Source organism: Perca fluviatilis, chromosome 13 (assembly GCF_010015445.1).
Source record: "Perca fluviatilis chromosome 13, GENO_Pfluv_1.0, whole genome shotgun sequence".
Lineage (NCBI taxonomy): Eukaryota > Metazoa > Chordata > Actinopteri > Perciformes > Percidae > Perca > Perca fluviatilis.
The window spans coordinates 15,973,652-15,999,927 of NC_053124.1; the positions used below are offsets into that span (position 1 = coordinate 15,973,652).

General features: G+C 40.3%; 4 protein-coding genes across 6 annotated transcripts; 3 read left to right on the forward strand and 1 right to left on the reverse strand.

Moving 5' to 3' along the window:
• Positions 1-2,532: 2,532 nt before the first annotated feature.
• Positions 2,533-14,105, forward strand: LOC120571577 (catenin beta-1-like). Of its 2 annotated transcripts, none has more exons than XM_039820613.1 (17): positions 2,533-2,690; positions 3,686-3,735; positions 4,183-4,392; positions 4,520-4,770; positions 4,900-5,138; positions 8,507-8,708; positions 9,192-9,336; positions 9,471-9,574; positions 10,572-10,706; positions 10,824-11,027; positions 11,165-11,323; positions 11,424-11,543; positions 11,755-11,905; positions 12,013-12,134; positions 12,395-12,455; positions 12,861-13,056; positions 13,159-14,105. In XM_039820613.1, exons 2-16 carry the CDS (start codon positions 3,723-3,725, stop codon positions 13,049-13,051), a joined length of 2,307 nt encoding a protein of 768 aa, XP_039676547.1. In that variant the 5' UTR covers positions 2,533-2,690; positions 3,686-3,722; the 3' UTR covers positions 13,052-13,056; positions 13,159-14,105. The 2 variants fall into 2 exon arrangements, with proteins under 2 accessions (XP_039676547.1, XP_039676549.1); XM_039820615.1 differs by having other exon boundaries at positions 2,538-2,699.
• A 640-nt stretch (positions 14,106-14,745) lies between these two features.
• On the forward strand, positions 14,746-15,932 carry LOC120571814. Its single transcript, XM_039820907.1, has 2 exons — positions 14,746-14,901; positions 15,291-15,932. Exons 1-2 carry the CDS (start codon positions 14,746-14,748, stop codon positions 15,930-15,932), a joined length of 798 nt encoding a protein of 265 aa, XP_039676841.1.
• Positions 15,933-17,359: 1,427 nt separating this feature from the next.
• On the reverse strand, positions 17,360-20,376 carry LOC120570750 (forkhead box protein Q1-like). Its single transcript, XM_039819269.1, has 4 exons — positions 20,360-20,376; positions 18,356-18,621; positions 18,145-18,240; positions 17,360-18,040 (listed from the first exon to the last, which is right to left on the reverse strand). The coding sequence occupies exons 2-4, from the start codon at positions 18,509-18,511 to the stop codon at positions 17,399-17,401; spliced, it is 894 nt and encodes a 297-aa protein (XP_039675203.1). The 5' UTR covers positions 18,512-18,621; positions 20,360-20,376; the 3' UTR covers positions 17,360-17,398.
• A 111-nt stretch (positions 20,377-20,487) lies between these two features.
• si:rp71-45k5.2 (uncharacterized protein LOC560783 homolog) lies at positions 20,488-23,155 on the forward strand. Of its 2 annotated transcripts, none has more exons than XM_039819267.1 (4): positions 20,488-20,614; positions 21,523-21,790; positions 21,877-21,972; positions 22,097-23,155. In XM_039819267.1, the coding sequence occupies exons 2-4, from the start codon at positions 21,635-21,637 to the stop codon at positions 22,736-22,738; spliced, it is 894 nt and encodes a 297-aa protein (XP_039675201.1). In that variant the 5' UTR covers positions 20,488-20,614; positions 21,523-21,634; the 3' UTR covers positions 22,739-23,155. The 2 variants fall into 2 exon arrangements, with proteins under 2 accessions (XP_039675201.1, XP_039675202.1); XM_039819268.1 differs by lacking the exon at positions 20,488-20,614 and adding an exon at positions 20,651-20,851.
• The last annotated feature ends 3,121 nt before the right edge of the window (positions 23,156-26,276 follow it).

The following is a 26,276-nucleotide window of genomic DNA, read 5'->3' on the forward strand; positions in this document are numbered from 1 at the left end:
GTCAGAATAAGGGAGGGTCACACCAAGAATGTACAGTCATTGTCTCGCTGATTGGTCCTGTTATTTCAGAGCTCTGTGTTGGCGTTTGTATAATCAGATCTGTTAATCAGTCAAATAAAAGGTGTATTTATTCGGATTCATCCACCTGACTTCTCTCTTTGTTTCTTTGTTTTTACCAATCATTCCTCTTCTCCTCACTGCGAATAAAAGTCATATTTTGTGATGTGGAATTGTTATGAAAAACCAAAAAAACTTTGTTAGGTTTAGCCCATGTTGGCAAGCATCCATCTGCTTCAGTGACCTTGTGCAAGACAGTGAATTTTCTTGTTTTGAAAGAATGAAATTATTGGAAACTATTTAGAAAACTTCCAAATAGCAGAAAATGGACATATGAATGGCTGAAATATAACAAGCAGATAATGTCATATGCACTACTGGTTTGAGTCCAGTGCTTCCTCAGGCAGAAAAAAGGGAAATGGAGGAAAAGACATTTGGGTGCACAAAGTCACCGAAACACCTTAAAATATCGTTGCTCTGCAAATAACTTTGATGCTCATGTTTTTTGTTGTCTCTCGGATGTATTGATTCTATTAAATTGGCATTTTTTAGGCCATTAAGCTCAAAGATGAGGTATTTGCTGCAGGGTTATTGTATTGTTAGTAGTAGTAGTTATCTTGTCCACCCTGTGGAGACACTGTGGCTGTTGCTGTCTGGCAGATTCTGATCTCTGCCATCTCTGATCTCTTAACTGCTCTAAAGGGGGGCTGGGCTGATTTAATTTATGTACAGTATATTTATAGAGTCCTCTAGTGTCTTTATTCTGCAGAAAGCCAAAAAATACATTTTCATTATCTTCAGAAGACTGGACATAATCTCATACCTAATATGCACTTGCAAGGAATGAGTGATTCATTTTGCCAAATAAATGAATACATGTGTATGAAAGGGATTTGCATTCATATTATATAAAAAAATCAGGGTAAATGTTTGTAGTAAAGGTTCCTGATAATGGCCAGCCTAATTTTCTGATGGTATCTTGCAGATATACAGTAGTTGTGCTTTCTTTTAGTATATGTGATAGTGAACTATCAGGTAGTTGTGCTTTCTATTGTCTTTTCTGTTTACCATGCTGTATTTGTCAACCTGTGTAAATAAAATGGACTAAATTTAGAAATAGCCACAGTTGGAGACAATGGATGAGCTACATGTAGTTTTATTCCGAGGGTTTGATGTTAGTCCTGATGTGGTATAACAAATGATTAGTTTGCAGTATGACACTATGACACTTTGGACTTTGACCTTTTCTGCTCTATGGCACGTGTCAGAAACATGAACATGCACGGTACTATGTGTGACACATTTGATTGTTTTCATTTAATATCAATAAAATTTCTTCTTATATAGCTATAATAATAGGTCAATTTGAGCTTTCCTAACTGGAATTGTTAAGACTCTTGTGTGTATTGAATGCCAAGTACGCTAGATGCATTTAAGTGGATTGTATCCCCCTATATTTTGCTAGAAAAGAAGAAACTTCTCCATAAGCACCAAGGTTATTAGTTATGTCTGAAGTATATACAAAATAAAATACTTGATTGTAGGGCGTCATTTTTTTAGTATGGATAGTCAGACTGTTGTTACACAGGCATGTGCATTGCAATTTCATTACAGCTAGTGTATGAATAATTGCCGAAAACGGAGATGCATGCAGAATACATTTTATACAATTATAGTAAACACTATGTGTTTAAGCCATACAAAGAAGCCCACATATATGTATGTATGTCTGAGTTTTACTGCCCGCCTTCAATCAGTTAGTTATGTTGTCACAAGTTGTGCAGTGCATGTTAACACTAAAACAATTATGGAGACAAATCATCAAATGCCATTTAACCCACAGCACGCCATCATGTTATTGTGGCAAATTGCATGTTTTTCTTGCAATCAATGTTTTTTGGTTGGTTTTTTTTATGTGTCATGGGATCAGATTATGGGTTTCAGTAGTAACCCCCCATATGGTTTATTTTTGTGGTCTATGTATGATTTTTCTTCTTCCTTTAATCACTGCAGTTTATCATTTGCAGTCCCAGTTTAACTGTGTACAAGTGTGAGAAACGTTGTTGAGAGAGATAGTTGACAAGCACCTTTCATGTTTGCCAAATTATGACCTAATTTAATAAGATAAATCAATGAATGATATAGTCCTGCTAGCGGAAATGTTTGTGTTTCTGAGTTAACTGCATGTTAATTGACTCCCTCCATCATATCACAGCAGCTCATGAATCACATTCCATTCTAATGAATGCGCCTTGCCCTCACTACAGCAAGTATCAAACATTTTATTCACGTGGATGAAAAAACGCAAAACTGGAATGGCCGACCTCTCTTAACATAAAGGATATCAATATCTACCAATAGCTGTAAAATAAAAAATAAAAACAGTTTATATGTTAAAACTTTATTTTAAATGGCGCCCTATTTTTCCGAATGCGGCAGAATACTGTATTTTTCCCCCCCTCGCCATCTTGATGTTCGATCGCACAGGCGGAAGCAACATCTTCAGCGGAGCAGCAGCGGGTGTGGTTCGGACTTCTACGGGTGGTTCACCTAGCAGCCCTTTTCCTATTTCCAGCCAAGAGAAAGGAGAACATATTTCCTGATAAGAACCACGGAGGAGCCGTTCGACTCTGGTAAAGATTGTATGTTTACTATAGCTATTATATAACGGATTTACAGCGCGTCAATGTTTGCTTCACCAAAGAAAATCATCTTTGGCTAGGGAGGGGGCTCCGGTGGGGTTTTCTGATTTGGCTGGAAGCACGGCAGGTTTGTACGGTGGCGTTTGGAACTACTTTTCATACGTCCTGGTTAGCTAAGCTAATCAAACCAGAATCAAAAAATTGGATGGTTTGCTTGAAAAGCACGATTCAAATAATGAACTGATTTGTAACGATAATGACATCGAGTAGTGGTTGCGTCTCAGGACAAGTCTCAACTATTTAGGCTTTGAGTGAATCCCTAAACTGTGTTTGTTTATGTTCGCTAACTAGCGGAGGGGTTAGCTACGCACGGTAACGTTAGGTTAGCTTAGCGAGCTTTCAAGGTAACGTTGAGCTAGCCAACCTGTTAGCTAGCAGTGATGGCTAATGCATGCTTCGGTCTTGATGTAAATGTCCTTAAAATGTGTTTGATGATTGATGCGACCTGTACAGTTAGATTAGTTGTTTTTTAGTTTTTTTAGTTTTGATTATGTAGCTTGTTACGCTCTTAGTTAGACCCACCATGAGAGGAGGAGTCATGGAAGTGATTGCGGGGCGGAGGGGGTAGTTTCTCTCATTGGAAACCCAAGCTGCGAGGTCGGAACTTGGCCGTGGTAGGGGGAGGGGGAGAAATATGCCTTTGATGTTCTTTGCCGCTGAATGGTGAATTGTGTTCGTGCTGGCCTGGAAATACCCACCGCTTTGCTCTCTCCGCTGGAGTTGGAGGCTCGGCATTTCCCCTCACAGCTACGTTAGCAAGCCAAACAAGCGTCTAGCTGGTTAACGTTAGACAGTGGTTTTATTATCGAGACCACGTAAGAGAAACGCATAAACGTTACGATTAGGGTTGGCTTTGGCAAACAAGAACTCAAGGTTGAGTGAGAGTTGGTTTATTTTCTCCTGTATACTTGTTTCCTTTTTCGCAGACATATCTGCTGTGCGGGCTGAGGGCAGGCAAGAACAATGGCTACCCAGTGTAAGTATAAAAACTTACTTTGATTTTAAGATTGTATGCCCATACATGAGTTTCACTGTACATGAATACATGAAATACCATAATCCTTAAGGCACTGTGGAAATTAAGGAAAATGGGAGCTAGGTGGGCACATGTCACATTATCCCAAGTTATTACAATTCGTCTTTTGTAGCAGCTCGACGAGTTCGACTCCAGGAAAATGTGCTTTGCGACTGAAAGAGAAATTGGATTATACATACTTCAATTTATTTCTCCTATTTGTATTAATTTAAGATTAGGAATGTTATGACATTACTTATAAGATTACTGAAACCTTTAAGATCACTCTTAAATACTTTTTCTTGGCTTAAAATTAGAAATTAAGTTAAAGTGAAGTTAAGATTAATCTTCTCCTAAACTGTCATTCCTTGTGTTTCACATTTCTATTTCTTTCACTTTTTTATGTAGCTGATTTGATGGAGTTGGACATGGCAATGGGAGACAGCAAGGCTGCAGTGACCCAGTGGCAGCAGCAGTCCTACCTGGATTCAGGCATTCAGTCTGGAGTCACCACCACAGCCCCATCTCTGAGTGGCAAGGGGAACCCTGATGCTGAGGAGGATGATCCAATTCTCTATGACTGGGAGTTCAACCAGCCCTTCACTCCTGAGCCCACAGGTATACGAGATACTGATTTTTATATTTAAAAAAACAAACATTGGGATCGCTATTGCAGCATAAATGCTATAAATCTCTGACAAATTTCTACAATCTCATATTAATCGTCATATTGCATTACTTTCAGACATTGAGGGGTATGCCATGACCCGGGCCCAGCGTGTGCGTGCAGCCATGTTCCCCGAGACCTTGGAGGAGGGGATCCAGATCCCACCTACCCAGCTGGATGCTGCCCAACCCACAGCAGTGCAGCGCCTGGCAGAGCCTTCTCAGATGCTGAAGCATGCTGTGGTCAACCTCATTAACTATCAAGATGATGCTGAGCTGGCCACTCGTGCCATCCCTGAGCTTACCAAACTGCTCAATGATGAGGACCAGGTATGTGCGCTAATACGCTCAAATGCCAAAATGTTACCTGCTGAGGAACATGTGGTATCATGTAAATTATTATAGCAATGCAGTTTACATCCGTTCATGCATCCTTAACTAACATTGTCTCTGTCCTAGGTCGTTGTGAATAAAGCAGCTGTAATGGTGCATCAGCTGTCAAAGAAGGAGGCGTCCCGCCACGCCCTGATGCGTTCCCCACAAATGGTTTCGGCCGTTGTTCGTGCCATGCAGAACACTGGTGATGTGGAGACAGCTCGTTGCTCTGCTGGCACCTTGCACAACCTTTCCCACCATCGTGAGGGGCTCCTTGCAATCTTCAAGTCTGGAGGCATTCCTGCCCTGGTCAAAATGCTGGGGTAAGAAACTGGAGGAATTGTGCAGTATCAGTTAATATGATTTGATAAAGATTCAATACTTCACATAAAATCAATATTCATACATGTAGGTGACTAAAATACCTCAGAATTCATAAGAGTACCTTCTCATAATTGTGATATACTATTATGTGCATTGTTGATGTGGTTTAGAATAAATTAACCCCAAAAATCTTTATAAATCAAAATTATAAACCATTCACAATATTGTATATTGTGAAGTGCATACACACTTAAATGCACATTTGCATCTAACTATGCACAACCCTCTAGAGCTGGACCCAAATATTGCTGAAATTCACCGTGGTATTTTGTCAAGATTAAGCTGCTAGCTAAAGATCCTCTGGCTAATTTATGCAGCGTTATTGAAAAACTCCAGCGCTATGCCGTCCATCTTAGCTGAGAACGGAGACATGTTGAGTTATAACCGACCAGTCTGTGTGTAGAGATCTGTATGGTTATACGGTAGCAGCCTGGTGTCATTTACAGACGATTTAATAAAGGTAACCTAGTAAGGCCGTGTTTAATGCCACTGTGGTCTGGTGCGGCGCTGGCTGAGTCATGATCAGCCACCGCTGCCATTGTTTGGTCAAGTGGAGCCTCCCTACAATGCCAAATAATGCTAGGGGACTACTACAGGAGCAGAACTTCATAACAAGCGAATTAAATCAAATCTGCTCTTATTCTACACTTGTAAGGTATACAACATGTATCGATGAATGTTAGCTCATAAGGTAGGCAGTGATACTATTTTATAGGCTTTGACAGTTGACTCTGTCCCCTCGGCCACTAATCGGCTAGACATGTTATTTTTATGCTTAAATATGTCCAGCAGGCTACAATATTCTATTACTCACATAGGTTTTTAAGACAATAGCACAAATAAACTAAAATGTGTCTCATACACACTCCCTTTTCTCTTTCTCTTTCTCTAACTCCGTTACCGGTGAAGGCTGGGCATAGTTAAAATATCCAACCGTGTACTGTGCTGCAACGTCTATTTGCCTATCAGTCATGATTTAGCACACAATGAGTCAACTGCAAATAAAGACCTGTGTTAAAGGTTTAGAAGTACATCTTAAACAATCAACAAACTAGCAAGGAGTAGACCAACAATGTGAAGTAAAACAGATTCAACACTTTGCTTTGATGTGAGAAAAGCACTATGACAAATGGTGGCTATATCCTCAAATACCCAACTCTGAATCATCACCAACCAGCTATATTCCTAAAGAGCAGAATACTCTGCTCTTTGTAATCTCAATGAAAAGCCAAAACACACAGCCACAGCCGTTAGCTGGCTGGAAAGTTGCGACCTGTTGGATGTCACGTGTGTTTTGAATGTTCACCTGGAATCATATTACCACACTTTAAATACATAATGGAACAGTTGCTTGAGAGTGGATGATGAACAACCTGATATAAAAAAAATTAATAAATAAAAATACAAACAGGTGGTCACAAAATAAATTTGAAGGTAGCAATGTGGATTATAATATCTGCCAACCTTGAGTGAAAAAATGGTAATCTTTTAAGGTATGCTGATGGTTTATGTTATATAATCACTTTATAGTTTCCATTAAATTTATTGTGCTTTAAGTAACCTTAAAATGTTGTCAATATGTTAATTGTTCCTTGTACAGTATTATAAGGGCAGATGCATAGTACAGAAAACTGTCATACTATAACAGTGCTCCAAAGTAAAAAAAAAAAAAAATATGGTTTTGCCACAGACACAATGTTCTCCCGGGCACGAAAGATGTAATTTCAAGCTAACACTTTATGTAAAATGTGAGTTCATTCCAACAACACTGCTGTGCCCACATCCCCAGCTGACTGATGGATTTAACTAGTTGTCTCCAAAACACATGCTTAAAAAAAAAAATTTGATAATAGTGTTCATTTGTATCTTAAAGGGGTGATAGAATGCAAAACCGATTTTTACCCTGTCATAGTTGAATAACGACAGTTCGGTGGGTAAATAGGACATACATAGAAGCTCAAAGTCCCACTGACACCCCTTTACTATGAAAATCTCATATTTTGAAACTGCCGCTGAAAACGGGCGAATCCCAACAAAGCTGGTTCCAGTAAATCTTATAATGGGTATGTGTGTTGAGTTATTGAAACAAACAATCGGGGAAATAAAGCCTCTTGTCCGCGAGTCTCATTGATAGAGCCGCGGTGAGATGGAGTCCATCAATGAGAGCTAGCTAGCCTCCTCCTAACTCTGACATTCACAAAAATACATTCAATTGATATCCGAAATCGGACAAGTGTTAGCTAAGCTTTGTAAGACCTTGAGGAACCTGTAATATTCATGCCGTGACGAAATTCAAACTGTAAATATACTTTAGTTATGCGAAAGTGAGCAAGCTGCGATATTTCCCCATTGTAATGAATGGGACATATAGCAAGCAGCTGCTGGTCCTACAAAAACGCACACCGCGTTCATAAAAATGCCTTAAAATCAAATCCGGACACAACGGTTAGCTTTATAAGACATTGGGGAATGATGTTATATAAGGCGTGGCGAAATTCAAACTGTAAATATAATTTAGTTATGGCGACAGTGTAGCTAGCTAGCTGCGGTATTTCCCCATTGTAATGAATGGGACATATTGCAAGCAGCTGCTCGTCCTACAAAAGACTCCACGTTCATAAAAATGCCTTAAAATCAAAGTGGCGTGGACGAAATTCAAACCGTAAATATATTAGAGTTATGCCGGCAGCTGGCGGCGGAGCCCCGTAAGTGCAGTATCCACAAAGGGTGACTTTGCCCTGGGTATGGAGCCCAGCAGGCTGCCGCTTTCTCGTCAGACTGTGTGGAGCTCCTAAAGTCCGACACGTCTTACCAAATTTCCAATTAGCCATCAAATTTTGTAAAACGGCCCATATTTCAGCTTTATATAGTTGATTTCTTGCTTAAAAAAGTCTCAGAAGTGAATTTGGTAATGAAACATTGCAGTGTCTGGAATATGAGATTCTGTCGCTTCTCTAATGTATGTGTATTGGGGATTCGCTCAACCAATCAGCGTGCGTCTCTAATATGTGCGTCTGGCAAGTCGCTCAACCAATCAGCGCGCAGCTCATCTAAATATTCATGACCATACCATATTTGGAAGAAAAGCTCTTGTTACAAATAGGGCCAAAACACAGGGATGCATAAGGGCCAATAAAATATCAACCAGGCCATTTTCAGCCCAACCAATGTTACATAGCCCATTAGGAGACCATAAGGAACAGTGTGAAATACCCTATATAATCATTCTATCACCCCTTTAAACACTCATTTTAATCGTGTTTTGGACTAGTGTTTGATAATTTTCTTTATTTGGATATTCTTCCAGCTCGCCAGTTGACAGTGTTTTGTTCTACGCCATCACCACGCTCCACAACCTGTTGTTGCATCAGGAAGGGGCAAAGATGGCGGTGCGCCTGGCTGGAGGACTGCAGAAGATGGTGGCCCTGTTGTCTAACACCAATGTCAAGTTCCTGGCAATCACTACTGACTGCCTGCAGATCCTTGCATATGGCAACCAGGAAAGCAAGGTATTGGAAGATAAATGATATACATATAAATGTATGTATTCATTTACATGCATTCATTCAGGGTTGCTGCCAGAATTTTTTTTAGGCCAAGTGGCTTTTTTTTTTTTTTGGAGGGGTTGCTTTATTCACAGCTATAATGCTACCGTTAACTTCACATCATTACACATTCTCTTGCTTCTTTGGAACGCACACTTGTTAACGTTATGCACATAACCTACGCACTGAGTTAATCCTGAAATGAGTTTGCTACTTGTAAAACACCATTTAAAAAAAAAAAATTAAAATAAAAATCTTTAAAATATGTTTTTGGTTTTAAAAATCACCAATGCTTAGGCCTGGCGGGCTTGTAATACACTGGCGGAAACCCTGATTTGTTCATTCTATCCTGGTTGAAACGCCCCTGGAGGGTCTGCTGATGCCACTTGCCTGGCAGCAGTTTAAAGCATTTATAAACAAAAATAAATAAAACTGTCTTTGTTTTAGCTAATCATTCTGGCCAGCGGTGGTCCCCAGGCCCTGGTCAACATCATGAGGACCTTTACATATGAGAAACTGCTCTGGACCACAAGCAGAGTGCTCAAGGTGCTCTCTGTTTGTTCAAGCAACAAGCCTGCTATCGTAGAGGCTGGTATGTACAGAAATAGAAAGGAAACACAATACTATGTAAAATGCATACATTTTCTAGTTGTGGTTTGCTACTAAGGTGAAATTGCTCTGATGTCATGAATTGTTTGTTGAATTTTGGCTTGTGTGTGTGTGTAGGAGGCATGCAGGCCTTGGGGCTTCACCTGACAGACCACAGCCAGCGCCTGGTCCAGAACTGCCTCTGGACTCTGAGGAATCTTTCAGATGCTGCCACTAAACAGGTACAACACACACTCTCAGTAGTCACAAATGCTTCTTATGAGCCCCTAGGTTCAATGTTAAGAACTGTTGCTCTGTAAACGGTGTGTTAACCCTTTAAGCGCCAGAGTTGCAAAATTGCAACAGGATGCGGTACTGAATCAAACAGCTGTTTTCTCTGAATAGAGTGTTATGTCATTCATACTCCCCTCCACTAGTTGGCAGACATCTTATACTTAGACTTCAGCTCAGAAATACGTCATGCTTCAATGCAAAATGTTCGAGGAAATCCCATCCAAACTTGACTTTTTTGGTCTAAAGCGACTATCGACTTTTTCTGGTGTTATTGGAGACTTTTGAGGTGTTTGGAGACTTGTGAAAGCACGTATCACTCTACAATTACTGTGCAGGTGCTGCCGTGAGCCCCTCCCCCGTCCAAAGCCCGTAGGCGGTCAGTCTCTCCGTAGCCTCGTGCAGCACCCCAGCCTGCTGTCAGAGCAGAGATCAGACACACAGCACTCCGCGTCCAGGCTGCATTGAATCACGTATGCGCCGCCGTTCTTGCCCTGGCTTACAGAGCGGGTGTAAATGTTTCTTCACTCTTACACAAAATAATTAGGGACACGACGCGGTACTGAATCTATGACGTCATAATATGCAAATTAGATGGAAAAATGTACTCTCTATATAAACGTTGGGTCATTCTGAATATTTGTTTCATTTACACTTCGTCTCTATCTCAAACCATTTTCAAGCCAGAGCCTTCTGAAATGTAGGTGTCAAAACCTAGTATTTTTAAAAATAAAAACCGGCGCCTAAAGGGTTAAATCTCCATAGCATGTATGTATGTATGTACAGAATGACAACTACATACATACAGGAACAGTCTTGCCCACTTATAGAATCCATTTAATATAAAGTATTGGATAAAACAAAATGCTATATATTTAGGATGTATCCATTAATTTCCCCTCCTTTGTTTTCATTTGGCCCTTCCAACCTGTCCTCTGCTTTCTCCAGGAGGGAATGGAGGGTCTCCTGGGGACCCTGGTCCAGCTGCTGGGCAGTGATGACATCAATGTAGTGACATGTGCTGCTGGCATCCTCTCCAACCTGACCTGCAACAACTATAGTAACAAACTCATGGTCTGCCAGGTACGCATTTTACCTTTTGAACATAACTAAACACCTCCTTGGAGGATTTGTCTGCGGTCTTATTTTTGTAATGATGTAACAACATGTAGTCCACTGATTGATGTCATCACGTGTTAGGTTGGAGGCATTGAGGCTCTGGTACGAACCGTGCTCAGGGCCGGTGACAGAGAGGACATCACAGAGCCAGCAGTCTGTGCCCTGCGTCACCTGACCTCCCGCCACCAGGATGCTGAGATGGCCCAGAATGCTGTGCGCCTTCATTACGGCCTGCCTGTGGTGGTCAAACTACTGCACCCTCCGTCCCACTGGCCACTAATCAAGGTCATTAGCCTTCTTAGTTTCTCCGCATCTACACATTTCCCAGAGCATACTGTTGGATCAACCTTGCATATACTGACATTGATTACCAGAATTTAATTCTAACTAACTAAAATATCTTTAATTTTCCCCCTATCTAGGCCACAGTTGGTCTGATCCGCAATCTGGCTCTTTGCCCAGCCAACCACAGTGCTCTGCGGGAGCAGGGAGCCATCCCCAGACTGGTCCAACTGCTTGTCAGGGCTCACCAGGACACCCAAAGGCGCACCAGCATGGGAGGCAACCAGCAGCAGTTTGTGGTGTGTAACCAAGCCAAGAACCTCTCATACTTTCTGTATTTGAACAATTAGATTTTTGTGTGTTTTGATTTGCCTTTTTTCCACACTCAAACGCATACAGGAAGGTGTGCGTATGGAGGAAATTGTGGAAGGCTGCACAGGAGCTCTGCACATCCTGGCCCGGGACGTCCACAACAGAATTGTCATCAGAGGGCTCAACACCATTCCACTCTTTGTCCAGGTAAAATGTAACCCCCAATGTTATTACAGACAAAATGTATGTGTTAAAAATGTTTAGCAATTAAATGGTTTATTGTTGGAAATAGAAAATCTGTTAATGGCAACTTTTGATTCTCCTCTTTCCCTCGCTCTAATTGTTCCACTACATGCATTTCAACTCTCTTGTCTTCATCAAACGTCTTATCTTTCTCTCTGCTATTCACTGTCTCCAGTTGCTGTATTCACCAGTGGAGAATATCCAGCGTGTGGCAGCAGGTGTGCTGTGTGAACTGGCTCAGGACAAAGAAGCTGCTGAGGCAATCGAAGCTGAAGGAGCCACTGCACCCCTCACTGAGCTGCTGCACTCCCGTAATGAGGGCGTTGGTGAGTATACATGCACAAATACAGGCTATGCACACAGTTCTGATTGTCAATGTACTTGTGAACACTCAGTGTACCTGACTTGTGTTGCTGTGCATTGTCTTCTGTAGCAACCTATGCTGCAGCTGTCCTGTTCCGCATGTCTGAGGACAAGCCCCAGGACTACAAGAAACGTCTGTCAGTGGAGCTGACCAGCTCTTTGTTCAGAACTGAGCCCATGGCTTGGAACGAGGTACACTCATGCGCATACATGCACACAAAAAAAGTAAGGTACAACATATAGTTTTTAGCATTTTTTTTTTGTTGAGAATGTTGTGCCTACACAATGAAACGGTGACCAAATATAAAATATATACTCAGCAATGTCAGTATGTTATAGTGTATACTGTACACAATAAGTAATGTACTGTAGAATTGGGGACTAAGACATCCACTCCTCTACATAGGCTGTCTTATGTCAGGCTTTACTTAATACCTTTTTGCCTTTTATAGACTGGAGACCTGGGACTGGATATGGGAGCTCAGGGAGACCCTCTGGCTTACAGGCAGGATGGTGAGTGCATGTATTATTTCTAATAAAATCCTTAATCTGTTTCTTGCCTCTTTATTTCATCATCCTTGGGCCATCCTGGTTTATGAAATTTGATCTTTAAAAGCTCTCTGCCTTTGTGGTTTCTATTGATAGAAAATATGTTGTAACTGAATTTTGAGTCAACAGAACAATTGTATGTCTACATAGAGGCTTTTGTCTTATCGGTTGAGAATTATTTAGGAGAGTTCATAAGAACCATATTTCATGGAATATGATGAAACTTAACTGTATGACTCCTCTTCTTTTTTTTTAAAATTTTTTTTTTAAATTTTTTTTCTTCTGTATTGCTAGCTTTTGTGTGCGTGCACGCACACACACACACACACGCACACTTGTTTGATGTGTGTTTTTTTTTTGCCTTTCCAGATGTAGCCTACCGGGCCTACCCAGCAGCCTACGGCCAGGACTCCCTTTTGGACCCCATGATGGAAGGTGCTGACTACCATACTGACACTCTGCCCGACCTGGGCCACCACACTGATCCGTTGCCAGACCTTGGCCACACCCAAGACCTGATGGACAGCAACCAGCTGGCCTGGTTTGACACCGACCTGTAGGATTGGTAAGACCGACGTCAACAGACAGCGTAACTTGCAAGTTCAAAGTAAAAGCAATATTGATATAAATAAACACACTGATCATTTTGTCCTGTGCTCTTTTGCAGTTGTATTCTGAACCTGCATTGTGATTGGCCTGTATTGTCTAAAGCAGCATTATGATTGGCCTGTAGAGTTGTTGAAGGTAATAAGAGGTCTTGGAAAGTGCCTGACACAAGAAAACAAAGAAGATGGTTGCCATGGGAATGTTTAAGCAAGTTGAAGTGGGGGGTGGGGGGAAAGAAGGGGTTAAAGTATCAGATGTGGAATCACACAATGGAGGTCTTGGAGCAGGTTACCTATATGGATGAGTGCACATGAGGTGGATCTCAAAAGTTTGAAACACGTATGTATGTTTTAGCCTTGCCTGTATTCTTATCAGTTATTTGTTTCTATTTTTCTTATTCTATTTTTTTATTTCTTTTTGTATTACTCATTCTCTGTTATGGTACTGACCCAGCTTGCCTTCGCACTAGCCATCTTCATTTTCTCTTCACTGCTAATCATTTGTAATTTAAAAAAAAAACGTATATTACATGTAGTGTTAAGTTATAGTGATATTATACAATGTTCCTTTGGTTTATGGCCGAATGTGTAGAACACTAATAATCAGTTGAATTGTACTCTGACTTAAAGTGTAACATTGTGTAGTTTTTTTTATAATCTCAAAAATGGAGAATTATGCATTCTTAATATGTGCTTGTTCAAGCATAAAATATGTCAGTGTCACAAATATTCTAAAGAGGGAGATGGGTGAAATTGAGGGTGGGATGGGGATAAATCTAGAGACAAGTGTTTTTATATACAGTATCACTGGTAGGTTAACAACTATTTTGTATGCTATCATTGGATGTCTGATAGAAAAGTCTTTAATGCTATCATTGGTGGTCTAATGAAACCCAGTTTTATTTGCTATCAAGGGTAGCTAGGTTGATGAACCAGTTGTAGTCCTGCTGTGCTTATTTTGGAGACAAGGTTATGACACGGCTGAACAATAAAGTGGCATTTTATTTCATTTAGTCTGTCCTGCGTCTTCTGTCCTTCCATGTGATGTATTGCTTGTTTACTTCTTTGATAGACATGTCTGTTTTTCAAGCTTTACAATATGAGGGGGAAATAAATTGTCTTGTGAAATTACCTTCAAGTTGTGTATCTTGACATAAATTCAACTAATCAAAATTCAATTGGTATTTCTTAGTATAAAATCATCTCATGTTTTTGTCCATGGTTGCCACTCAACTTAAAAGTCAGTATCTTTGCCAGTTACAGACTGTTTTGCGGACCTAGAAGGAACATCGGGCATATTAAGCAACCAGGAAACATCCAATAAATACAATGGAAGTGTTTTTTTTATTTTTATTGGGCCAAGAGTATTTCATCTGCATTGTATGATACCAAAAGATGTTTGAGAGCAGTTTAGTGAGCGAAAAGAACTAGTCTGTATTTCAAAAAAGTACAATATGCATAATGGCAAACTCAGTCTTGTCTTTATTTCAACTGGATGCTAGTCAAGACATTGTAGCACCTCCAGTCATAGACTGTTGTGTAGACTGTTCTGGTTGTGAAGTGTTTTTTTTTTTTTTTTTTTTTTTTCTTTTCTAAATGTGAGAGTAACCAAAACATACTCAAGAACTCCTAATTCTTCAACAAACAAGATGCAGAACAGGAGTGAGAAGTTTGGAGCTCAGCTGCCTCCCTTTGTTCCAGCCAGCAGCTCTCAGCGAGGTGTGTTCAGTAAGAGCACCACCTACCTGGCTAAGATCGCTGTCGTCCTCCAAAAAGCTCCAGGCAAGATGCTCAATTTTATTCAGGTAAGAAAGAGTGAAGTGTTTTTTAACAATAATGTCATATTGCAAAGAACAAATTTCAAAAACACTTTATTTCAACAAGGGAAGTTTGGGGTCCCCTGCTGGAGCTGCTCCCCCCGCGACCCGACACCGGATAAGCGGACGAAGATGGATGGATTTATTTCAACCTGATGTTTTGTAGTTGCTGGACAGAATGGCACTAATAATCCCTGAAGACAGGACATCTGTTGAGAACAATTGTATATACTGTATCAATAGAATAGAATATCAACCAACAAATGTTTTGTCATGTTAAGTTTTTATTTCGAAACTTTTAATATTTCAAATGAACCCTTTAATTATTTTTAAAAGGAGGAACTTAACCTCTAAAACCCCTGTGTTGTATGCTTCAGATTCCAGTGGTCCCAGATTCTCCGCACAGTAAGAGAAACTACTGGAAACTGGATCCCAGTCAGATCACAGCAAAGATGGTGCGTCGTCACTTCAAAGGAATCCTGCAGCTCTTCCCTGAGTTGGCCTCCAAAGTGGAAACGGAGAACGTGAGCAGACCATCCGAGCCCTGCTCAGCTCTCCACTCTGCTGAACCTGCAGCCTGCACAGCTGTTCAGATCAGCTGTGAGGTGAAGTTCAGCAGTCCTTTCTCCATTGAATCCCTCCTGAAGAGAGACAGTCCTGCTGCTCGGGCCCCCAGAGCGTCTCCTCTGTCCAGTGTGCGGGTCAGAGTGGAGCAGCAGCCTCGGTCCACACACAGACGAGTTGGGACAAAGAGGAGCTTCAGCTGGGACTCTGAGGAGCCTCTCCTCCTTCAAGCTTCAGCTGGAAGTTCCCCCATCTGCCCAACAGGGGGCGGCACACACCATAGACTCACTGCTAATGCAGCTGCTCAGCCCATCAGGATGGATGTGTGCTCTGATCCCTCATTCCCTGTCTACACAAGAGCCAGTGCTGCTCCTTATTTCACCAGCCCACACAGCAGTTACATCACTTACCCTGTACCCGCATTTACCCATGATGCTCTCCGTTTCTGGTTGTAATGTGTTTTGTACCTGACATACCAGCTTTCTGCAGCACTTGTTACACACATGTTACTGTACAAGTTTATTCATTAGGATACACCCCTTGCGATGAACCATGATTTATAACAAAATGTGAACCCAAATGAAGCTTTTGATTGTTTTCAGTACAATTATTAATATTAGTAATCAAGAGGATTTTTACTTATCTTTACTTATACATAGTCAGTGTATTACCTAGATGACGGTTGGCATGTCCCCAGTTTGGAGAAACAGGCAGAATGACCAGCACCGAAGCTAAGTAATGTACTGTTGTGGATGGGGGGCAGCAGCTAAATGTATTTTAGCCACCTTATAAAAGGCCCACCTAAAAGAAATTCAAATTTTTAAAAGGGTTAGGAACTATCCAAACTAACGAACTGAACGAGGCAGCGTTAGACCAGCAACTCCCATGTTCTGTTTGACAACAAGGTAAAGCTGTTAAAATATTCTAAATATAGCATACACTCACTGATAGTGAGTACTGTATGTACACTGCTTGACTTGTAATTCAATCAATCATCACCATTTATTTATATGGCGCTTTGCAGCAACCAACAGGTATCCAAAGTGCTTTACAACATAGATGGGGTAAAAAGTCAAATATTTCCCTCTAAAATGTCATGGTGTAGAAGTATAAAGTAGCAAAGATCCACACAACATAATGTTTGTTGTGTATCAGTAAAATGATCCTGCTGTCTGGTCACTCCACTGAATGACACAGCGGACCTCAGATAAGGTGAAAATAGCTGGAATGTTGCCAAAAGCTTTCCACTTAAAAGCATCATTGTTCTTGTTTAATCACTCTCAACCACCCTTGTCACCTTATTTATTACAGCTGTTGTCTCTGATGGGGATTTCTTTGTGGAGGGACAAACTGTTTTTGCATCTACTAAATATGTATTAAGTTTCCTCTAAAACTAAAATGAACTGGAATGTTGTGAAGTGTAAATATTTCCACAAAGACCTATGAGTTTCCTATGAAATATGTACTTTTCTTCTTAATGATTACACACATTAGGGAGAGTTTGTTTCAATACATTCAGTTATTATTTTGACAGGCTTGCTTTAGCCTCCTGAATGTGGACATTAATAGGTAGAGGTAAATAATAATAATTACCTTAGTTTACTTTTGCTTATTATCCTTAGTATAAAATCAACTTTTGTGTGGTATTGACAATAATTTGATCAGAACTGCTTTTTACAAATGTACCAAAAATTCAGTTTTAACATCTTTTTTGAATTGTATAAATGTGACCAGTGATATGCATTTTATTGTTGTTTTCCTCAGGATGGATGATTTCTTTGCATCACTTTTTATCAAGTATTTGTTTACATGCTATGTTGTACACTACTGGAGAAAAAAAAAAAAACTACACAAAAATGATTTGTTTTTACATTTTATTGAAAAGTGCTGCAAAAAGCTGGTATGTCAGGTAAAAAACACATTACGACCAGAAACGGAAAGCATCATGGGTTAATGCGGGTACAGGGTAAGTGATGTAACTGCTGTGTGGGCTGGTGAAATAAGGAGCAGCACTGGCTCTTGTGTAGACAGGGAATGAGGGATCAGAGCACACATCCATCCTGATGGGCTGAGCAGCTGCATTAGCAGTGAGTCTATGGTGTGTGCCGCCCCCTGTTGGGCAGATGGGGGAACTTCCAGCTGAAGCTTGAAGGAGGAGAGGCTCCTCAGAGTCCCAGCTGAAGCTCCTCTTTGTCCCAACTCGTCTGTGTGTGGACCGAGGCTGCTGCTCCACTCTGACCCGCACACTGGACAGAGGAGACGCTCTGGGGGCCCGAGCAGCAGGACTGTCTCTCTTCAGGAGGGATTCAATGGAGAAAGGACTGCTGAACTTCACCTCACAGCTGATCTGAACAGCTGTGCAGGTTGCAGGTTCAGCAGAGTGGAGAGCTGAGCAGGGCTCGGATGGTCTGCTCACGTTCTCCGTTTCCACTTTGGAGGCCAACTCAGGGAAGAGCTGCAGGATTCCTTTGAAGTGACGACGCACCATCTTTGCTGTGATCTGACTGGGATCCAGTTTCCAGTAGTTTCTCTTACTGTGCGGAGAATCTGGGACCACTGGAATCTGAAGCATACAACACAGGGGTTTTAGAGACATTGGTTAAGTTGATATAATAAAACAATTAATGGGTTAATTTGAAATATCAAAATTTTGAAAAATAAACTTACATTGACAAAACATTTGTTGGTTGACAAACAAACTCTGATGTTGTTCTCAACAGATTTTCTGTCTTCAGGAATGAATGGTGCCAGTCTGTCCATCAACTACAAAACATTCAAATTGAAATTAAACAAAATGTTTTTTATTTTTATAAAATGTTCATGCAATATGACATTTTTGTTAATCATAGTCTTTGAAAACAACGTGACTCTTTCTTACCTGAATAAAAGTGAGCATCTTGCCTGGAGCATTTTGGAGGACGACAGCGATCTTAGCCAGGTAGGTGGTGCTCTTACTGAACACACCTCGCTGAGAGCTGCTGGCTGGAACAAAGGGAGGCAGCTGAGCTCCAAACTTCTCACTCCTGTTCTGCATCTTGTTTGTTGAAGAATCAGAGGAGTCAGGTCTTCACACACAGAGTAGTGTGATCACAACCTCACTGAGAGCAGATGTGGACCTGAAGAGGTCAGCTCTGGATATAAGTCCTGTCGGGACAATAGGACATGAAAGGGTGTGCACTGCAGGTTAATGAGGACCTTTTGATATGTAGATGAGCCATTACTGCTGGAGGTGGAGCCAGTGATCACAGAAAAAGTGTATTTTCATAACATTTATCAGCATGTCTATATGGATGTTCTGAGACTTCGTTCAACTTAGGGAAGTTTTTTTTTTACCAATTACTCCCTAAAAATGATATTTTAAAAGGTGTCATTTACTGATATTTAAACATGCGTCACATCAAGGTGCTGATCTCTTTTGATTCAGTCCATTACAGCGTCACAGTCAGTTAGTGTTGAACTCACCCTGAGGTGGCTGCCTGTGGACATGTTTTGAAGAAGGTCCTTTTCCAATGCTCTCATTCTATACAGGTAGATTTCTATATGTTGTATATGTAGAAATCTACCTCTTTATTCTATACAGAAGAGTTTGGAAAGACAATGTTTAAATACTTAAAAATTTCTTGAATCCAGCTGAAGGGCTGATAAGGTGTTTAAGAAGTTTAATGTTGGTGTTATGAAGAGTCAAGTTGATGAGGACTTCAAACAGACTCACATCAAAGATCACAGACAGACTGTGCCTCAGTACCACGTTTCATGTGTACAGACAAATCAGCATGCCTTTTTGAGAATTTCTTTTCCTTTTGTAATTAGTTTCAGACAGATTAAGGTGATTAGGATACTGGCAAGATGTGCATTCTTTCTTCTTCTTTTTTTTTTAATAAATATTAGCTCTTACACAGTCTATTGTTGCCCTTTTAAAAAAACAAGAACACACTAATATCAGTCAAAGCTAGTATTTATAGAGTAAGTTTTTAATTTATCAGGCAATGTTTTATCTTTCTCTAATAATGTGTACAGAGATGATTGAAAGAATACATAATGCATACTTAGTAGATTCAACTACTGTGCCTTTTCATAAACAAGTGAATCACTCTCGCAGACAAATGCTGTAATAGGCACTGGACTCTAACAGTTAAACACAATGGATTTGAGCGGGATGCAAATCTTTGGTCACATTCCAATGATTTACACCTCATCTAAGCTTCATTCACATTCAGTTCAACTGACCGAACCGACAACTGGAGTACTTCACTAACGCACAGTAAACATGTTTTAAAGTACACTGTGTGCATTTTACAATTTCAAGATAATAGTGCAATCCTTTTATTTCTTTTTCTACATTAATTATGGCAAACATACTAATTTTAACCACTAAATAGATTGACATGTTTTATATTTTGTATTATTTAATATGTATTGTTTCCCAACTTATATTAGACATGCACTATATTTATTACCAACAATGGGTTATGATCTATCCTGTCACACCACTGACCACTGAGTTGGTTGCTCTGGAAAGAGAATGTCTTCTAATAGATTGTGGCTTCACTGCTGATTCACTTTGATTTACACGAGGCATGTTGTATTGTAATATATGAGGGGAATAATAATGAACGTTCAGGAGCAGGACCAAACCTCAAACCCACCTCAATCCTGTTCTACGTCTATAAACACCTTCCTGTCCTACACACCTGTTCGTTCTCGCTTTCCCTTCCTCACCCTCTGTCCCTCTTTTCTGTCTCTCCTCTATCATCTCTCATAGGGTCCCTTGGGGGCCACACTGCAGCCATTCCCAGCTACCAGTCACTTCTCGCACGTTTCATATTTAATCAATCCTTTCTTTGCATCTTAGTTGATAGTGTGGTCCTTGCCTGTGAATTACCTGGGTGGTCTGGGTGAGTCATAATTCCTAATGTAATAGTTTTATTCAAACTTCTTTCTTCAAAATTGTCCTTTTTTGTTATCTAGACGCCTTACTAAACTGCTTCTTGGAACAGACCCCAGAACAGCTGGGTAACACAGCTTCAATCAAAGACAAGTGAAATCAGCTGGTCTAGTGTTTGGTCAAAATGGAAACTTGCAGACTTACAGCCCTCAGAGTTGAGTCCTTAACTTGTTTTTAAAGCATTCAGCACAGGTAATGTATTGTTGCATTTGAATGAGGATCACTCATGTAAATTACTTTCGTCATTATATGGGACAAAGGACAATAGGTTTGACTTTAAAAGGAGTGATGACGAGGGAATGGGATTTAGATTGCTCATTGGAATGTCAGTGTCACTCAGCTGTGTATTGTGTAGTATCAGACCAGGCTTTGAAAGGATGAAATGCAACATCTTTATGTCGTCTCTGGAGAAATAAGGTTGAACAACGTGTAAGTTGGAACCTTGGTTATGTAATAATTACTAAAGGTAAAATGTTAACAGTATCCCAGGTTGAAGGAGGAACAACACACACCTGCAGACAGTTGAGAATCAGCTTAAGTTTGTCTGCTGCTCCACTGTGAAAACAACTTCAATGTGATCACTATACATTTCACTAGTGAGTTCACTCTTGAGATTATTCAAAAGTGAACTACTGAAATACACTCAAACGGATAAGTTATTGATGTTGATCATTTTACATGTCAGGTTTTTATAATTAGTTTAAATTGTATTACTAAAGCTTCAGAAGTTGACGATACTTTGAATATTTGTTTGTATAGTACTTTGTTTTACTGTGGCTTGGCTTGTACTTAATTCATACATTGATTTGGACAAAAGCTTCCAATTGAATACATGTATTTTGTATCCGTTACTTTAGATGAAGTCTGAAAACGGGTTCTAATTAACACATGAGACTAATATTAATATGTATGCAATGTTAGACTTCTGTTACCTTATTTAAGGTTTTGATGTAAAGTTTGAAAATCAGAGACAGCTCATACACTTAAAACGTCCATATAGACATGCTGGCTCCACCTCCAGCAGTAATGGCTCATCTACATATCAAAAAGCCCTCATTAACCTGCAGCGCACACCCTTTCATGTCCTATTGTCCCGACAGGACTTCTATCCAGAGCTGACCTCTTCAGGTCCACATCTGCTCTCCGTGAGGTTGTGATCACACTACTCTGTGTGTGTGAAGACCTGACTCCTCTGATTCTTCAACAAACAAGATGCAGAACAGGAGTGAGAAGTTTGGAGCTCAGCTGCCTCCCTTTGTTCCAGCCAGCAGCTCTCAGCGAGGTGTGTTCAGTAAGAGCACCACCTACCTGGCTAAGATCGCTGTCGTCCTCCAAAATGCTCCAGGCAAGATGCTCACTTTTATTCAGGTAAGAGAGTCAAGACATTTGCCATAACTGTCTGGAAACAAGATTGTGTCATTTTAAAACTTAATTTCAACTTGGATGTTTTGTAGTTGATGGACAAGCTGGCACCACTAATTTGTGAAGACAGAAGATATGTGGAGAACAACATCAGAGTCTGTTTATCAAACAACAAATGTTTTGTCAAGGTAAGTTTATTTATTTATTTATTTTTTTTTTATTTTATTTAAAAATGTATTTCAAATGGAAACATTGTTTTTATTAAAAGAAGAAATTAACCTGTTTCTAAAACCCCTGTGTTGTATGCTTCAGATTCCAGTGGTCCCAGATTCTCCGCACAGTAAGAGAAACTACTGGAAACTGGATCCCAGTCAGATCACAGCAAAGATGGTGCGTCGTCACTTCAAAGGAATCCTGCAGCTCTTCCCTGAGTTGGCCTCCAAAGTGGAAACTGAGAACGTGAGCACACCATCCGAGCACTGCTCAGCTCTCCACTCTGCTGAACCTGCAGCCTGCACAGCTGTTCAGATCAGCTGTGAGGTGAAGTTCAGCAGTCCTTTCTCCATTGAATCCCTCCTGAAGAGAGACAGTCCCTCTGCTCGGGCCCCCAGAGCGTCTCCTCTGTCCAGTGTGCGGGTCAGAGTGGAGCAGCAGCCTCGGTCCACACACAGACGAGTTGGGACAAAGAGGAGCTTCAGCTGGGACTCTGAGGAGCCTCTCCTCCTTCAAGCTTCAGCTGGAAGTTCCCCCATCTGCCCAACAGGGGGCGGCACACACCATAGACTCACTGCTAATGCAGCTGCTCAGCCCATCAGGATGGATGTGTGCTCTGATCCCTCATTCCCTGTCTACACAAGAGCCAGTGCTGCTCCTTATTTCACCAGCCCACACAGCAGTTACACCACTTACCCTGTACCCGCATTTACCCATGATGCTTTCCGTTTTCGTTTGTGAAGGTATTTTTCCTACTTTCGAATTGCACTTTTATATGTTATACGTTTTTGAGTGGACCGTACACTTCAGAGAGATTTTTCTTTAAAATCAGACGCATTCAAAGGACACATGGCCCATTAGTAGGTCCCATGTGTTTCTCATTGTGTCATATATCTATATTTCTTTTATTTGTGGCTGTGTTTTGTTGGTTAAAAAAAACTCACGGTTGAAATCTCCTGAAGCTCTACTTGATGTTATGTAATACTGTTTCCAGGGACATTTTATACTTTTTATTTTTTTTAAACATTGTTTATTTTGTGTTTTGAGGTCAGCATGTGACCACAAGAGGACAACATAGTATTTCAAAGTTTAGCTTGAAATAATGTCAACACACTCCCTCGTATCAAACACAGAACGATTAAAGGTGTTTCTTCTGCATCCTGGTACTTAAGTTTTTGTTGAACACGATCATTATTAGTCTTTTATAGTTCTGTATATAGTTCTGACTCTAACATCTAATGGTGCATGCCAAGATTAACCATGCAGTTCAACCATGCATGTCAGTGCAGATGTTAAATTTGAACACTTGAACTTTAAACCCTGTTCCCTGATGCTGCAGTCACCGTATTTAGTCCTTGACATTATACTGGGTTGACTGACCACCGTGGCAAGGTTAAGGTGAGCAAATATGTAAAGGATGAAATCTGTTTGCTTTTCTATTTGAAGTACAGCTGTGCTGCAATGTACATTATCTGAACCATGACCTACATAGTCCGTATGAACATCTTTGGTACAACTCGCATTGAGATAGTACTAATAATAGGAGGTAGAAGTTGCATAATGATATGAATTTTGTGAAAGCAAGCAGAATGTTTAATCAAATACTGAGTTGAGGGGTGGAGTCACATTAGTTGACCAGCCGTATGGGATTTATTGAGGGTAGAAAGGCCCAGAGTCGAGGATTGTGGAAAAAAAACAACCCTACATTAACTTTCTTGCACAGTGGCTCTTTACGGACTGTACCAACACACCTTCATAGTACAAACGCTCCTCGATAAAAGAACTGGCGGCCAGGCATTAGTGTCTCACTCTCCGTTGCATGCTTGCTGTCAGGTCACTAGGATGCCATGAACACAGAAAATACAGGTGTTCATTTATGGCCCACTCACTAAACACAAGACATTTGATCTTCACAAACTTAGTGACAGGCTTAGTGACAAGAGGTAAGGAATACTAAATAGTGTGCAAGTGCCAAGGATTCCCTGAGATGTTTATAGCCAGGAACACGAGAAGAAAAATCCAATCAGAGTTTTAGACACCTACATTCAGAATATTCCAGCACATCAAATCACAGGTTCACATCAAAGTTTGTCAAAAAAAAATTTTTTTCCAAGCATAGAAATCAAACATTAGATTGGTCTAAGGCTTTGAGGCAATAAATTTAAATAAGCCCCTGCACAAAATAGTTCTTTTTTTATTATGTATCCCTACTTGACAGCCCTTATGTCAGGAATTTCTCACAGATAACATCAGAGCATGTGAGTCTTGCAGTCGAAGAAAAACTGAAAGATGTCATGAGACGAGAACTTGGCTGGACAGAGGCCAAGGAAGAGGAGCTGGGTGAGCTCAGCATTTCGCATTGTATGCCCACCGCAACATGCTTCCACTCTGTGGGATTACTGGTGGACGACCTAGATTGCGATGCAGCACTCATGCCATCCATCTTTTTTTCCCCTCCCTCCATCCCTCCATCCACTGACTGGTCAACAGAGATTACACTCAGAGAGCAGAGCCTGGCAGTCAGACAGAAAGGCTCAGCATGTGACTGACTTGAGTGACACACTGAGGTACGGAGACAAAAAAAATATGTCTCTTCCCTTTTCTTCACTGCTTCTCATTTTTCTCACATTTTATTTCTCATGCTTTCATGTAATTTTCACATTGCACTCATCCTCCAGAGCAGCTTCTTTAGGGATATTTTATTAAGTCCTATGTCAGGGTGAAAAGGACCTTAGCCAGACACAGAAACTGCTGCTGTTTTCGAATGTTTACAAGCCCCAAATTTTAAATTAAAGTGTTGAGGAAATGATACCAGAAGATTGAGCTGACCAGATTTCCTTCAGTTGCTCATACAGAGGAAGATGGAGTTGGTCCCCCTTGTTTGTTTCCATTTAATGTAAAGAAAATCTTATTTACTCACTTATTTATTTTTACTCCGAGACGATTGTTGGTTAAGGGAGGGAGGGAGGGGATTTTATGACTGTTATTGTTTGTTCATTGTGTATTGTTTATTAATAACAACCGAAAAAAAAAAAAATAAAGTTTTGAAAAAAGAAAAGATGGAGTTGGTCTGTCTGTCTAAACTTCAGTTCTTGGTTTGTGTTTACTGATTGAATAAAGAGGTTCAAGCATTAATCTCCCTGAGTGCCATATTGTGCAGAAGATTGTCACTGTATTTGGTGTACAGGCCATTATTATTCTGGATGTCACGGATTTCCTGACCCACCCACCCACCCTACGTGTCTGTATGTACTGTATGTGTTTTTTATGTTACGCTGTTTAAAAATGTGTCTCACAAATCCTTAACCTAAGATTTTAAATCAACCTCACCACAGCTGAGCTGATGTTAGTCTTCACCCCTGAACTAAAATATGCCTATCCTCTCCTTAGCATGATATACTGTATTTTATGAGCGTGCATGTGTGTGTGTGTGTGTGTGTGTGTGTGTGTGCAGGTTTCAGGCTAAGCTCTACACAGTTCTTTGCAGCTTGTTTACATGTAGACCGGGGGACACCATTGGAACATGCTGCACTGAGGACAAATGCACTAATATTAGCACTCAAACTTCCATTTCCTCACATTTGACAGTGGAGTAATGAAAAAAATGTCTTAGGCTACTTTCCTTGTTATTTGTCTCATGCTTTGTACAATTTAGCAAATACTTGTAAAAACAAACAGTAACACCCAGTTGTTGAAGACGTATTCAGAAGTAAAAGTAGCAATACAACAACATAAAGATATTTAATTACAAGTTCTGCAGTTAAAATTTGTACTCAGGTAAAAGTACAGTATGTATCATTATACAGCAGAATGACCCCTTATCATTCTGTTTTTATCACTGGCAAATACATGTAAGAGCATTTTTTTATGATGTGGTTTGTCAATGTGAAGTCAATTTGAGATACTTTGTATACTACTGGGTAGATTAGTATAGTAGGCCACTGCATCATGTATATATGTTGTTAACATGTAAAAAGAAACTATTATCTATAAATGTCAAATAAATAGATTAAAAAATACAATATTTATCTCTGAAACGTAGTGGAGTTGGAGTAGCCTAAAGTAGCATAAAATGGGAATACTCATGAAAAGTATAGTATATTTTAAGTATACCTCAATATTGTATTAATACATAACGTATTTAGCTACTTCACACCATGAGAAATACAAATAGCTACCATAAAATATGTTTAATGTAAAACCAGGTATCACTGTTGATCTTTCTAAAACATACCAACAATACAGTAGATTATAGGCTACATTCTGAGCTATTGAATCC

Bases quoted from the DNA above. Each gene is read 5' to 3' on its own strand.
- LOC120571577 (XM_039820613.1), top strand. The intron at 4,771-4,899 runs GTATGTGCGCTA...TCTCTGTCCTAG, and splicing joins TGCTCAATGATGAGGACCAG to GTCGTTGTGAATAAAGCAGC. The intron at 12,456-12,860 runs GTGAGTGCATGT...TTGCCTTTCCAG, and splicing joins TCTGGCTTACAGGCAGGATG to ATGTAGCCTACCGGGCCTAC.
- LOC120571814 (XM_039820907.1), top strand. From the start codon at position 14,746: ATGCAGAACAGGAGTGAGAAGTTTGGAGCTCAGCTGCCTCCCTTTGTT. The intron at 14,902-15,290 runs GTAAGAAAGAGT...TGTATGCTTCAG, and splicing joins AGATGCTCAATTTTATTCAG to ATTCCAGTGGTCCCAGATTC.
- LOC120570750 (XM_039819269.1), bottom strand. From the start codon at position 18,511: ATGCAGAACAGGAGTGAGAAGTTTGGAGCTCAGCTGCCTCCCTTTGTT. The intron at 18,241-18,355 runs GTAAGAAAGAGT...AATGTTTTGTAG, and splicing joins AGATGCTCACTTTTATTCAG to TTGATGGACAGACTGGCACC. The intron at 18,041-18,144 runs GTAAGTTTATTT...TGTATGCTTCAG, and splicing joins CCAACAAATGTTTTGTCAAT to ATTCCAGTGGTCCCAGATTC.
- si:rp71-45k5.2 (XM_039819267.1), top strand. From the start codon at position 21,635: ATGCAGAACAGGAGTGAGAAGTTTGGAGCTCAGCTGCCTCCCTTTGTT. The intron at 21,791-21,876 runs GTAAGAGAGTCA...GATGTTTTGTAG, and splicing joins AGATGCTCACTTTTATTCAG to TTGATGGACAAGCTGGCACC. The intron at 21,973-22,096 runs GTAAGTTTATTT...TGTATGCTTCAG, and splicing joins ACAACAAATGTTTTGTCAAG to ATTCCAGTGGTCCCAGATTC.